Consider the following 14,714-nt stretch of genomic DNA (forward strand, 5'->3'; position numbering starts at 1 on the left):
GAATAAAAGCAGATTATTATGTCCTGGTATACTATCAGTAAATGGCCTGCTTCTGAAACACTGCATTAATTTTCATTGAACATGGAGAATTCATTGTCACTGGTGTCATTGCAGCAAAACCTTAATGGAATTTTTTAAAGGATTTGACACTTCAATAATGAGAAAATCCACAAGCCTACTGATAGATATAATGACAATTTCTAATATGCATGTATAAACTGTTGTGTGTAAACTGTCCACCAGCTGGTTGAAGTTGAAAAAAAAAATTGCTTGCAATGTATTTCTTTTTCCTATCTTAGTGTATTTTTTCTTATTTGGGCTTTCTTTGCACCTGTTATTGCCAAGTTGTTGAGAAACACACTGCCATTTTTAAAAAAATCTAATTTTACAATAAAAATACAATTCATAGTCACTGCTTTTTAGAAGTTATGACCTCTGACTTAATATTTATGTCATTTGACAAGAGAACTACATTCCTAACTTAGGAAGCTTTGTTACATGCCTAATTTAGGTGGAAAAAGTCAAATAAATATGCAAAAGTTTGCAGAATTAGAGGCTATAATTTTATTTAATAAGTTAAGCCAAAGGACTATGAGAAAATTTTAAAAGCTTACTTTAACTGTGTGTTATAATATATAGTAATTTTAAATGTATTAAAAATGCAACATTTTATTTGAAGTGCTAGCATTATCGTGCTTTTCTATTCAGAAGCGTTATAGCACTTTTTTATTCAGATTTGTTAATTTTTTTGTGGTTTTGTGCAGTCTTTTTAATACTTAATATTCTTTTCCATTAATTGTATTAGTGCTTTTTTTCTTTTCTTTTTTTATGCTTCTTTCTCCCCATACTTGCCCTTGGAGAAGTAAGAAATTTTTATTAAAATACAAAACCAGTTTTGCTTCCTTCAACATAGTGGAACACATACTGACAAGATGGAAATGTATCAATATATACCTATAAAATGTCTAGTTTTGGTTTATATTAACTTAGTTTGAAAGTAGATGAGACTTGAGATTTGACTGTGAAAATAGGTCATTGCTGACAGTATGTAATGATATTTCGTGTTCTTCAGCCTTATAAACATCAAAGCAACTTGATCTGCGCATCTCTGTGAAATACTGTTACTTGGCATACTTCTTCCTGTCTAGCCTCTCTTTCTGACACCAAGGGTGTGAAGGAAGCGTTTGCCTGGCAGCCGTCTTATTTTTATTTGAATTCAAAGCCATGTTGAAATGAGAAAAGGCACAGCTTCCAGGTGCTGCCTTGTTCTCTGACTCCATAGGACTAGCTTCAGCCTTAGCATTTCTTCTTTTATAAATGTTATTGTGACCTTGGAGACAAAATAAAAAGACAGGAGCTAGCTGTCTAACTCAGTCCATGGCCTAGGGAGAGATAAAAGCATCATATGGGTGCCAGCTCTCCCAGTGAATGAGGAGCACTTTGTGTGCACAGATCCTGGATTCCAGTGTACCACGAGTTGGTCAACACCAACTACACACTGTTGCAATGTAACCATGGAGCTTCCAGAAAGTCGAGAAATCACTGTGTTATCTGAGATAAACCGTCCTGGTTTTTCAGAATACAGATGACAATCATCGTGGAATAAGCAAAATTTATTCTTCTTTTGCTAAATATACCTATTTACTTGAATAGTCAGCTTTTGTTCAGGAGGTTTTAATATTTCTTAAATGCCATTGATAGTTTCTCATAGTGTGACTATTTAAAAAAAAAAAGGGGGCGGGGGGAGTGAGAGAGAGAGTTTTATAGTATTTTACAGAAGTTGGGAGAGGAGCCTTATTTTCCCCTAGCAGGTAAGTGTACGAAACCTCAGTGCTATCCTCTACAAACACAGAAGTTCACCTTACACATCGTGATACAGAAAGTGTAAGGCAAAAAGTGTATTTGCCTACATAAGCTTATTGAGTCATATCTTTGAATATTTGGCAGTTACCTTTATTTAATATGATTTCTGCAGTTTTACCACAAGTTGCAAAAGCCAGCCGCTGTGCAAGTATGCTATAATACTGCATATATCACCAAGCTGTACCAATATAATTATTTTGGTTTTTAATAATCCACTTGCTGGAGGTGCACTTATTTTACCACCTGCAAATTAAACTGTTTAAATATGTGTGAAAACTTTTGCGTTAGGGATTTGCTTCTTAAGCAGGATCACCATTCATTACTTCAGAGTATAGATAAACACCTGTGTGAGGCAAAATCTGCCAGTTTGTTAAATAAGAAAAACCAAAGCGGGAAAGTCAGGATCAATATAAAAAGTTAGCAATTGCAAGATATTATGCTCCTAAATATTGTGCAATAGCAAGAAAAAGTTTATATCACCTTTTCACTTTGCACATAATGCAAATAATAGGATTTCTTCTCTTTTTTTTTTTTTTTTTAAATGGGGAAGTGTGTAAAGGAACCACATAATGATATCAGAAAATATCGGTAGCTATTTGTAAGATGGCTTTTAACAGTGAGTACTTATGACCATTACAATTAAAATTTAAAATATGCTCCACATAATTATATAAGAAATTTCAGTGAAAATGTGATAAATCGACCTTCTTTCCCTAAATAAGCCAGAAGTTGCAATATTTTTCAGGAAAAAAAGAAATCACTGCTACATACTTTTATATTTTACTTTTACATTTAAACTTAAGAGCAAGCAAACAGAGATTTCAGCTGTAAAATACAAGAATTTTTTTTAATTAATATAATCACTTTATTGCCTTAGTTACCATGACTGTGATAGAAAATAAAAAACATTGCAACATTTAGTTTTTCCTTTGTCTCTGTTACACACTGATGTATTCTGAAAGATCAGAGCTGCTGTGAGATGTTTACTTGTGTGTGTTTTTAAGCTATTAACTACCTTTATTCAGTTTTATGAAAAGCGTCTGTCTGCTTTGAATCACTACACAAGAATTGTAGAAGTTCAAATGTGTGCCCTTCATTAAGTAAAAGGTCAGTGTTCATGCTTTAAAAAAGAACTATATGGCTTAGTAAAAGCCTGGTCAAAAAGTCAGTAAAGGAAAGGGAACTAGCTTGACATAATATGTTTTCAGTGTGAATTCTTAATAGTTATTTTAACCCCTTAGTTATTGCCAACAGGGTGGGTTAATACTGATTTTTCTAGGCTCTAAATCGCTAATTCAAGTTAAGTATTACAAAATATTCAGACATGCCAGGTCAAGAGAGTCAGACATTTATGCACCTAAGAGTAAAACATGCAAGCAATAATACTTCTCTCTAAAAGCCTATTTGAAAGTTGGAGTTGTATTATTTTTCCTGGAAATGCAAATTTGTTACACCTAATGTTTTCTTGGCAGGTCATATGCTGCATCATGTGAAGATTGGGTTAAAGGTAAAACAGTGTGTCCATCAAATCCCCTCCATCATAATGGAAGCAACAATTCAGCCAATTACCCGCACGGTGCTCCGAGTTCGGCTGAACATTGCTCCTGACTTCACGTGGAACGATCAGGTAAAAAAAAAAAAAGGCAGTGGAGGAAGGACAGGAAGCATTAATTTAGCTTCAGTAAAGGAGATGATCACAGGGAGCCCATAGCTGTTTGGATAAGAAAAAAAATATTTATTTTAGCTAAAAAGTAAATCTTACTATAGGAATGGAATGACCTTTAAGACTTTTGTAGAAGGCAGCACTCAGAGATCATTTTTTCATTTCCATTAATTGTTACAGTATTGCGCTGTTTATAACATGTTGAAGCAAGTTCTTATACTGGATATTAATAGCAGTCACACACAGATTTGAGTTATATGCCCAAAAAGGAGAAGCAAGAAAAAGGAAGACACGGATGGCTCTCTGAACTAATAATGAATGTCAAACGCAGAAAATAAAGCCTTGAAATACAGTTCATGTATGCCAAGTTCTGCTGCTTTTTATGGCTTTACAAATGTACATTCACAATGTCAGTGTCTTTTTTTCTGTTGGGACTTATCTCAGTTTTTCTGGTCAGACAAGTTTGGAATTATATTCATCTATATTTTATGGTGCAAATTTATGTGAAAGGAGTTGTACTAGTTGCACATTTAGATATACCCACACCCTTTGATTCAGAATCTGTTCATTAGAAATAGATTTAAGATAAATCTAAATGAAATACAAGTGTCCACATGGGGGCATTGTATTGTTGCTGGTTCTTCTGAAACTTTCTATAGAAACAAGGCAAAGATACCTCAATGGGTGAGCATATTTATCTTTTTTAACACTTAGGAGATTTATGCTTAAGGTAAATTATTCTGAAAGGTGGATATTAAGTATCTGTCCTTTTATTAAAAATAATTTTAAAATCCCTTAGATTACAAATTTACCTTAATCACAAGTAAATTAGAGTTTCAGTCCACAAACATTTAGATTATTTTAGAATTTATTTTCCCTGCCTAAAGGCTTTTTCTTTTCTTTTGGAAGTTTCACCAAGTTAGCTTATGAATGGAAGATTAATGATCAAAATATAGAAAGTTAGATTTTGTTTGCTACCTGGATTTATTACAGAAATATTTGAATGGATTCCTAACATGAGTTATAACATGAATTATTTTTTGCTGCCTTATTTTTGTGCAGTACTTCAGAAGGCAAACAAGCATTACTTTTTAGGATTGAACCAAGTTTTTTCTTATTCAATCTTTCATCCACTTTACCTGTAATCTGTTAAAGACAAAAAAAACCCACGGCTGTTCTTCATGTTAAACTGTGTCTTAATACAAAGTAATTTCTCAATCCATTTTTAGATTTTTCTACAAAATCTAGTTACTTCTATATTTTTACAAATTGAAAAGGGGCCCACACAGAATTATGCTTTCTTATTTCAATTCTGAACTTCTAAAGTTACAGCAAAACTTCAGCAAAAATCTATTTTCTGCTATGACCCCTTGACACAGTTTTCGTTATGGTTGCTTTGGAAACATTATGATTGTTTTATCCATTCAACTTACGGAGCTCTTTTTCTGTGAATTTGTATATTGGTACTCATCAAAACTTGGAAAACTTTTTTTTTTATTTATTTTTGTAAGGTAGCTGTTTATTTTCTTGTTTCTTTAGTAAATGAAACTTCTATCACAGTAAATAAACAAAAAAAGCTGTTAAACTTTAAGTCTCTAAAAATTACTAACTGTCTTTTAAATTCAACCAGTGAGTGACACTCCGAAACTGCTTCTCCATCATCACACAGTATTTTAGCAAGCTATTCAGAAGAAGAATATAGAAACTTATAGGTATAGCTGTAATTGATACAAAAACTAGCTGCCAAAAATTCCATTCAAAGAATGGGAGTAGTCAGATAAAATCAGATTATGAAAAATTTAAATACCATACTTAACTGAAATACCTTGCTTGGCTAACATTTTGTTCTTTTAAGGCTGTTCCTTTACCTCAATGCCTAATTCTAGAATGATCTCATCACAAATTTTGCACTTGCCTTTACGAGACAAAGAAGATAGGTTTTGGTAGTCGTGAGATATGACATCATCTTGGTCTTTAATGGCTGCAGTTTTCAGTGCTGGGAGCCCTTAAGTTCGGTAAAAGCATGTAAGCCATATCCCAGTGGAAAATTCTTATTATATTGTTAGAAGCAAAGGACTATAAACATACTCAGACAGAGCAAGTAAGCCTTACTGCAGCCAGGAGTCATCCAGCAGAAATACAGAATCATGCAACTAGTGTTAATTAGCCAAGTCATATATCAGACATGCAGTTTGAGGCCAATGGTTGCTCAAAATATAGGTATGTGTCAGTTCTTAAGAGCTCCCCAGAGTTCTTGAGAATCGTTACTGGAGAGTGTGTTGCATTGCCTGTTCCCACATTGCCCTTCTTTCCCCATGCAGCTTTGTCACAGGACTCTCCAAAACTAAGATGCTGTTACAGTTGATAACAAAATTTGTGAGCTTTGAACTTTATCACCTTCCTTAATTCTTCTTTCCTCTCTTAAATTCTCCTAAACCCTGATGAAGTAATAGTCTCACTGTAATTTTTCGAAATGTTACCTTGCAGTGACCTGTGTCCTTTCAGTTTCACTGCTTCAGTTCCCAGTGAAGCTGCTAGTGAAATTCAAATGTAATGAAAAGGAATGAAGGAATGACAGTGTCTTTACTGTCCCTCTACTTACTTATCTATTGTGCAACCATGTTAAAAAAGAAAAAGAGCACCTTAGTTATAATCATAGTACATATTTTTGTCTTCAAAAGCCAGTACAGACTATTTTCCAACACATACACAATAACTAATTATGCCAAAAATAACGTGTGCTGTGTGAATCAATACCAGATTCCTGTAGTGTTAAAATTGCCATTAGAAGCAACTATGAACTTTGTGGTTTTTCCTATTAACTAAAGTTTATTAATAATTCCAACTTTTTTTTCATCTTCATACTGGTTTTGTACCTTATCACAGTCCTCATCAGAAACATCAGAAATCTATGTTCATTTAATAGTATGTCTTCCATACTCCTTTACTATGCATTTTTATTTTTTTCCTAGATATTTAAGTAAAATGCTTGCACATTGGCACAAGTCATTTATTCTGACAAAGAAACAAACATTCTTAACTGAGCATCACACCTAGCTATGATTTGTGGCTGGCATTGCAAAATAAGGTACACAACAAAGCAAACAAAAATCTAGGATGGAATAAAGTGTTGCCAGATGGCATGGGAATCATCAAGAGACAGCTCTATTTATGTTCTTCTTACTTCACCTGTAGCAATGACTATATCTACAGCCTTTTGAATCCACTTACTGTATCTTTCTAGAGGAGAGGGTAAGAGAGAGAGGAGGAGAGAGGAATGTTACAATTCAGTGTCCAATTTTCCCTGAGAGAATGTTTTTGACTGAAAAATGAGCAGTGGATAGCAAAAGACAATCCTCTATACAGAAGCCAAAGACAGAAGTACAAGGAGGAAAAGGAGGAGTCCTTTTTTAGGAGCCTAGAGGAAACCCTGGGACTTCAGTCTATTTATAAACAGCTGAGGCACTAGCTTCAGTTGCGTTTATAGCATGTCCATTTATATTATACATACCTTAAGGAAACTCTTATTGAAACATGATCTTTAAGCAGACTGATCTAATTAGAAATGTTATATTGCTTTTAGCTCTGATTGCTATATTTCTATATTCCTGTGTAAGCCTACATCATTTAGAAATATATCTTACACACCCAGCAAATCTAGAGAACTTCATTACACCTATAACAAAGCTGTCTTTTCTGCTCTTAAAGGTACACGGCACTGTTGGAGAGCCCTGGTGGATTTGGGTAGAAGACCCTACTAATGATCACATTTATCATTCAGAGTACTTCATCATTCAAAAAAAACAGGTAATGGATTTTATTCAGAATCTCATAGAAAGACAAAAATAGAGTTGGTGAGATGGAGATTTGTAAGGTCAAACAGTATTTTGACCTAAGCAGGTTTTCAGATCAGTAGCACGACTTTCAGTATCAGATGTACTTGATAAGCTTGGACTTCCACAAAGATGTTTTCTAATCTCAGATGTCCCTTTTTCTCCTCCTCTTTTGGTGGGACAGTTATTTCCAGGTGAAAAAAGAAAGACTGTAATGGTTTTGTCTGTCAAAGAAAAAGATTAAGAGCTAGCCTTATTTTTATCTTTTGAAGTCCGTGGAAACAAAATCCATTCCCAGTGGTGAAATATTTTATAAAGATGTGAACATTTTGCACATGGAGTTGTACACATACTTTATTGCTTTGTGTTGGTAATGCTTATGGAAGTGAGGCAAACTATGTTTTTTCAAGTTACTGATTTGTCTGTGCAGTAATTATTCTCTACATATTTGCATCAGGTCATTACTAAAGAACCTCAACTGCTGGTGTTCACAATCCCAATTTTTGAACCTCTTCCTTCCCAATATTACATTCGAGCTGTGTCTGATAGATGGTTAGGAGCAGAGGCTGTATGTATCATAAATTTTCAACATTTGATTCTTCCAGAGAGACATCCACCCCATACAGGTAATTTCAAATTTGATCATTTTGGTTTAATTCATCTAGCTCATATTGGTTTTCTTTATAATAGTGCAATAAATCTCTTAACTTCTGCTTCATCATAGAAAAGTATACAGAATTTCACTTTGTGATATATTTGTATTATTGAGACCATTTCTTCACTAATTTTAAAGCTCCCTAAAATTTTAAACTCCTGAACAAAAAGCAGCTCATTTCATCTCAACATAATACCAGCCTTTTAGTTACACCAGGTTCTCTATAAACCATAGGAAAATTGAAACTGTCATATAAAACTAAGCAAATCTGTGTTACAGTATGTCTTATCTTAGTGCTTGTAAGCATTACATTTCTTCTGGTTAAAAATAATCTTAGAGTGGACGGTTGTATTATAAATGGCATTCAGCAAACAAAAAACACAGCTAAAATTTTGAAAATATTAAACATTTTACTAAAATTATTACTAAACTTTATTACTAATATAAATTCATCATAGCAAGCACTGTTACAGTACCGAACATCGCATTTCAAGTCAGCACTGCTGATCAAGTCATGTCCTTCCCCTCCCCCTCCTTTTTTAACACTTGGCACAGAAGCATATGTTTGTGTTTTGCTTCTTTTTTTCTGGATACATAAATTGCTTTATACATTCATTGTGCCTGATGTCATTGTAAAACCTTTCCACTGTAATTACATTTGGCTCATCTAGCAGTCTATGAAGTGAGTGCCTTCAGAAATACTCAGTTCTCATACGGTGTTGTCCTTTGGCATGCATAAATTCACATGTGTTTGTGAAGTGTTTAGCCATTGTTATACTGTACCTACGCTGTCTGGAAAAGCATGTGTAACCTTTTTATCTAATTGACTGATCACTGACTACTATTCAGAAGAAACAGAAAGATATTTACACATCACCAGTTATGGAGCCTCTAGGATTTATGGTAATTGATTTCAATTCCCATCTGGTTCCCACTCAGCAATGAAGTACATAAGGGCCCTGCTAGACAGAAAAACCTTCTTTCTCCTCAACAGAGCCCAAGAAATCACAGTTTCAGTGAGAATGGCAAAACAGCCATAAGGTATCAGTGAAAAGCATGTGAAGAATATTAGGCATCATTGCCTCAGTAGATTTTATGACTCCCATATCATACCTTAATGTGAAGCACCCTGAAAAGACAATGAGACCTCCAGCCACAAAAAAAAAAAAAAAAAAAAAACCAAAAAAAAAAAAAACACCAAACTTCAAAGCAAGCATCTGCATAGCAGAATCACTGCAGTCTCCTTAATTTGGTAGGATTCCAAATCCAATCTGGTTATATATATCATCTTCCAAATTCCACAATCTCTAATTGTTTGAATAGCAGATGCCCTCAAGATATATTGAGAATCATATATTGAAAGGCTGTTTGTTTATTTATTAAGATTATGTATTTAATTACATGTTTAAAGGATTAGATGCAAAATTTAGTTGTACTCGTCTGATTTGTATTACTCCAACAACTTAGAAACAGCAAAGAATCCTTCCTTCTTAAATAGATTTTTTTTCCTTGAATCTAAAATATACAGACTATACTGTCCTCTGACTCCACATTCTGATGTAGGAAGCTGGACATACATATAATCTAATACAGTGAGTTTAGAACTTACTACAACTAAGTAAAAAGGAAGCAGCTTTAAGAAAAATACTAATTTATGCAAATGGCTGGTTCATAGCTATCAGAATACTAACAGTACTTGCAGAAATACTTCAGAGCTCTAAAATCAACTTTTCATTATTCCTCATCAAAGTTAACAATGACCCAAATGTGGACTCTGTGTCATATGAGATATTAAGTAAAACAATTTCCAAGGTAAGTTGTTTCCACTAAAGTATTGGTTAATATCTTTATCTTCGTAATAAGCTATGTTATGTCACGGCATCTCTTGTCATGCAGTTATGATTATTTTGTGGTTTTAGAGCTTCTAGATCTTCAGCCTTTGCCTATCACAGCCTTGGGACATCGGGAATATGAAGTCCTGTACAAATTCACACACTTCAACCCTATCCAGACCCAGATATTTCATACACTTTATCACACAGACTGCAATGTTCTTCTTGGAGCACCTACAGGTTCTGGAAAAACTGTTGCAGCTGAATTAGCCATCTTCAGAGTTTTTAACAAGTATCCCACATCAAAGGTTTGTAAAATAGGTTTACTAGAATTATCTTGTGTAGGCATGTTTTCAGCAATACAAAAGCCTAGAAAAAGACTATGGCAAACTGAATTTTGCTTTCTCCAATTTATACCTGTCTGGATACAAAATGGAACTGCATTATGTACATTATGCTTTTATTTCAACTTTATATATTAATCAGTGTACAACTAGAGTTAAATCTAAAAACATGACGTACAGGCATGCTGGATTTCCTTTTCTGTACTTATCTGCATTTCCTGCTTTAATCTCCTTCTACTAGCAGTAGTAATGTTTTATAGCTATTAGTTCCCCTCCATGTCAATACAACTAGCCCAGTCTCTCTCTTATTTAAACAAACAAGTTGCAATTAATTGTTACAAGCCAATTTTCTGTTCCAGCTTGCACCTGTGTTTTATTTCTTAAATTGTCTAAAAGCTGAACAACTCAGCTTTTGGGGTTTTGTTTTCAAACTGAATATATATCTGTATCTTGACTTAGCCATCTCGTCTTAGTTAATCACATTTTAGCTTTAATGTCTTTGGAAAAGATACTTGTATCTGACTGTGAGATTTAACCAAAGAATAGCCTTTGAAATTAACAGAAATCATGTACAAAAATCCCTTATTCATCTTTGAAATTTCAATATCTTCATGTAATTCGTTAGTCCAAGTGAGGTAAACAAGACAGTCATACATTTTCAGCTTATCTGTTAGACTTACAAAATAGCCAGTTCTCAAAGGAATATATCTTTTAGGTTTTAATAAAGCTGAAAACCTGGCTATACATTTTAAAGAATGTATGTGAATTCTTCATGTAGCAGTTTCTTCATGTTCAAAAGCTTCAGAATATTTAACCATAAATCTGTAAATAAATATTGTTTCTACATCTCAGAGTATTGCCCCCTGCACAGCGGACTCCTTTGAGGAAAATACTGTGATGTTTTGCTTAATATAATCATCTTTTTAATTTAATTGGTAATGTTTTAATAATTTAATGACATAACTAGAAACCAGCTAAGATATTGCTTGCTGGAAATTCTGTTCTAGAATTAGTTCTGTTCTAGAATGTTAGCTTGCAGATTTTAGAGTCCTGGCCAAAAAATGACATTATTTATATAAGTGGGTTTTGATATTAAATGGTATGATAAATACTTCTATTTCAAGAGAGTATTCTTTCTGTTTCTTAATTTATTTGCTTGTTAATGGCTCAGGAAACAAAGCAGTGTTTTCAAGTGTTAAGTCTGTTTTAAATATAATCTTGCTGTAGGTCATTCAAGGAACTTAGGCCTTAATTATTTTATAGATATTTAGTATGTTCAAATCTCACAAGTATTAAATAATTTTTTCCTTGTAGGTACACTTCAAGAAAAGTTTCTAGTTTAAGTTATGGTTTTGTGACTTTTCTTTTGCAGGCAGTGTATATTGCGCCCTTAAAAGCACTTGTTCGTGAAAGAATTGAGGACTGGAAAGTTAGGATTGAAGAAAAACTTGGTAAAAAGTATGTTTCTCCTTACCTAGTCAGAGAAATGAGAAGCAAAAGAACAGCCCATCAAGTATGAATGAAATCTACAGAATACTTTTGAGTATTTCGAAATAGGTTTTGTCTGTATACTATCCTTCAAATTTCTAGTACTTAAAAAATGCTATCAATAGTCATTGTAGTGATAGCAAAATCAAAACTGAAAAAGGGATACACTTTGATACCCAGCTATTTTCATTTTCATTACTTGCCAGTATAACAAATATGAAGCTCAGATTTCTCAATGCAGTATCCTTGGAAATCGAAAATTGCAGTCCAAGATAAGCTTTCTTTAGAAACCTCAGCTATAAGGAACTCATAGGAGTTGCATGAACTGTATACTAGTATTCATATATTGTCCTTCATATATAAATTAGATATAATTTTATTGCTTGGTAACATTAATTTCTTGCTGATCGTCTAGGTGTTGGCATTCATAAGGTATATATACCATAAGGTATATAGAATATATATATGGTATATACCAAGCTATATATACCATAAGGTGTATCATTCATGTTGATGCTTTCCAATATTACACTTACTTGAGTTAAAAATTATATCCATAGGATGAATTATTTAGGGCCTTTTCCTTTCCTAAATATAGCCTTTTTTGTAAGTTAAAGCTCAAAGCACACCACAGGTTTCAATGGAAAGAGGTGCTACTCTGTGTACATGAAATTACCGGTGAGATTCCTCCTATTATCATAGCAGTGACTTAATAATTGGCAAATTATTTTTTTTTCTACTTTAATGGCCTGTGAGGATAAATTATTTGCCTCATAATTTAAAAATATTTTCAGGTAATATTTCCTTTCTGAAATTCACTCTATTACTTGTGACTGAAATTTTGAACAGAAGATACACCTTACTTTAAGGAATTTTTATTAGATATTCAACTGGATGTAGAATGTGTCATAGAAATGTCAAAAATCCATTATATTCAGTCTAAAATGATGGATCATTTGTAGAACTTGAAAGGATAATAAGGCAAACAATTGGAAAAACTCTGCTAGTCTTCCCAAAAAATTACCTCAGGATAATTTCTCTCCAGTCTTAATGGAACTTCACCAACAAATGTGGATACACTGCAATCTAGCCTCCTTATTCAAACCAGAGATGTATACAGAACAGCAGGCAGCAACTTGGTAGCTTTCTAGAAAGCTTTCATCCTACCTATGACAGGATGTTATGCTTCACATTATATCATACTAACATTATCTTAATTTTGACAAATTAACCATGGAGGGTTGGGACTCATATTGGCCCTCCTCTTTTTACATGGTTTTGTTAAGGAATGGTATTTGGTATTTATATGGTATTTGCTAGGAAAACAAAGAGACAGTTTTATGTACTTAAAACAATTTGGAAAATCCTGTTAGAAGTATTTGACCAGAAACAAAATGACTTTGTTTAATTTTGTTTCTTCTCTCTTTTAAGAGTTAATGTTTAGGAGTTAATATTTGAACATTAAGATGTTCTAAAGCTTTGTAAAGCCAAGCCACCATCTTTGTTGATTACAGGGTTGTAGAGTTGACAGGAGATGTGACTCCTGATATGAGAGCTATTGCCCAAGCTGACCTGATTGTTACTACCCCAGAGAAGTGGGATGGTGTCAGCAGAAGCTGGCAGAACAGAAGCTATGTTCAGAAGGTTTCCATTCTTATCATAGATGAGATCCATCTGCTAGGTAAGCATGTTTGGTTCTTTTTAATCAGAATCATTGCTAAATTTGAAGAAGTGTGCTGATACTTACGGCGCGAATATACTTTTTGACATCTGAACCTTTTCTGTTTCTCTGTTTTTCAATGGACTTTTCATTTACTTAGGGGATGAGAGAGGCCCAGTATTGGAAGTCATTGTGTCTCGAACAAACTTCATCTCATCTCACACAGAGAAGCCTGTAAGAGTAGTTGGTTTATCCACTGCTTTAGCAAATGCCAGAGACCTTGCTGACTGGCTAAATATTAATCAGGTATGAAAAATGTTTCAGAAGATAGATATGTATTTGTGCTGCAGAAAAACAAAATAGCAATTTATAAGATAATTCAAGGTTAAACTTGAAAAATATGTTTTCTTGTAGATGGGTCTGTTCAACTTCCGACCATCAGTACGCCCAGTTCCTCTGGAGGTGCACATTCAGGGCTTCCCTGGCCAGCATTACTGTCCTCGTATGGCTAGCATGAACAAACCTGCATTTCAGGGTAAGCAACAAGCTCCTAGACCTTTTGCTTCTTTCTGTACAGAAAAAAAATACTTTGAGCACTTTACACAGTTCATTTGCAGCAAGCACATTTACAACATGTGTTACTGTATGTACTGTTAGCCTGTATAGGGGGAATCTGCTCTGCTAATGGCCCAAAGCTATTTGTCTGAAACATAGTGTGCTGCAAATGCAACATATACAGAGGAATGTGATGTATTTAGAACAGAAGAATAAAATTAGTGCTAACGAAGGGGAAATAAAATGTGTTTTCTCTTAGTGTTTAACACCATAAAGAAACATTTCTGTAAAAATACTTGAAATTTAGAAAGTAATAATACCATTCATATTATTAATCTGCTGAGGTATTTTCATATGGACCACTGTATGTAAGCATTAAAAAAATTGTGAACAGAAGTTGCAAGTCAGGCTGACCTCCTATAATTCTAGTTTCAAAGCAATAACCATAAAATTCAAAATTTGTAGTGTATCCAGATATGCCTCTGTTTTCAATTTTTTATTCTTAACAAAGCTGGCAAGCAGGATAGATTTAAGAAAAAGTCTCATATTTTATTTGAACATGTTTTGTTTTGATTACATAAGGAATATTTATTATATCAATTAAAAATAACCTCCAAAATAAATTTTGTGACGTGAACTGCCGTTGATTGTGAGGTGACATTTGTGAGGTGACTTTTTAGCTGTTTTAATTAGCCTTATGACAGAAGCAAAGTATTGATTGTGGACTAGAGACCAATCTTGACAGCTCAGATTATTTACACCTCCACAAGAGCATTGTACAAAAACACTAATGAACAATAAATCTGTCATGGGCCGTTCTG

The 14,714-nt window shown here is 33.7% G+C and overlaps 1 protein-coding gene across 1 annotated transcript in view; it reads left to right on the forward strand.

Moving 5' to 3' along the window:
- Positions 1-14,714, forward strand: part of ASCC3 (activating signal cointegrator 1 complex subunit 3) — a 270,969-nt gene that overhangs the window by 187,644 nt on the left and 68,611 nt on the right. The window contains exons 21-28 of the mRNA XM_059828883.1: positions 3,336-3,490; positions 7,235-7,333; positions 7,817-7,985; positions 9,934-10,154; positions 11,563-11,648; positions 13,193-13,359; positions 13,499-13,644; positions 13,753-13,873. Coding sequence (XP_059684866.1) covers positions 3,336-3,490; positions 7,235-7,333; positions 7,817-7,985; positions 9,934-10,154; positions 11,563-11,648; positions 13,193-13,359; positions 13,499-13,644; positions 13,753-13,873 — 1,164 coding nt within the window. The remainder of the gene's footprint in view (positions 1-3,335; positions 3,491-7,234; positions 7,334-7,816; positions 7,986-9,933; positions 10,155-11,562; positions 11,649-13,192; positions 13,360-13,498; positions 13,645-13,752; positions 13,874-14,714) is intronic.

This window comes from Gavia stellata, chromosome 2 (assembly GCF_030936135.1).
Source record: "Gavia stellata isolate bGavSte3 chromosome 2, bGavSte3.hap2, whole genome shotgun sequence".
Classification (NCBI taxonomy): Eukaryota; Metazoa; Chordata; class Aves; order Gaviiformes; family Gaviidae; genus Gavia; species Gavia stellata.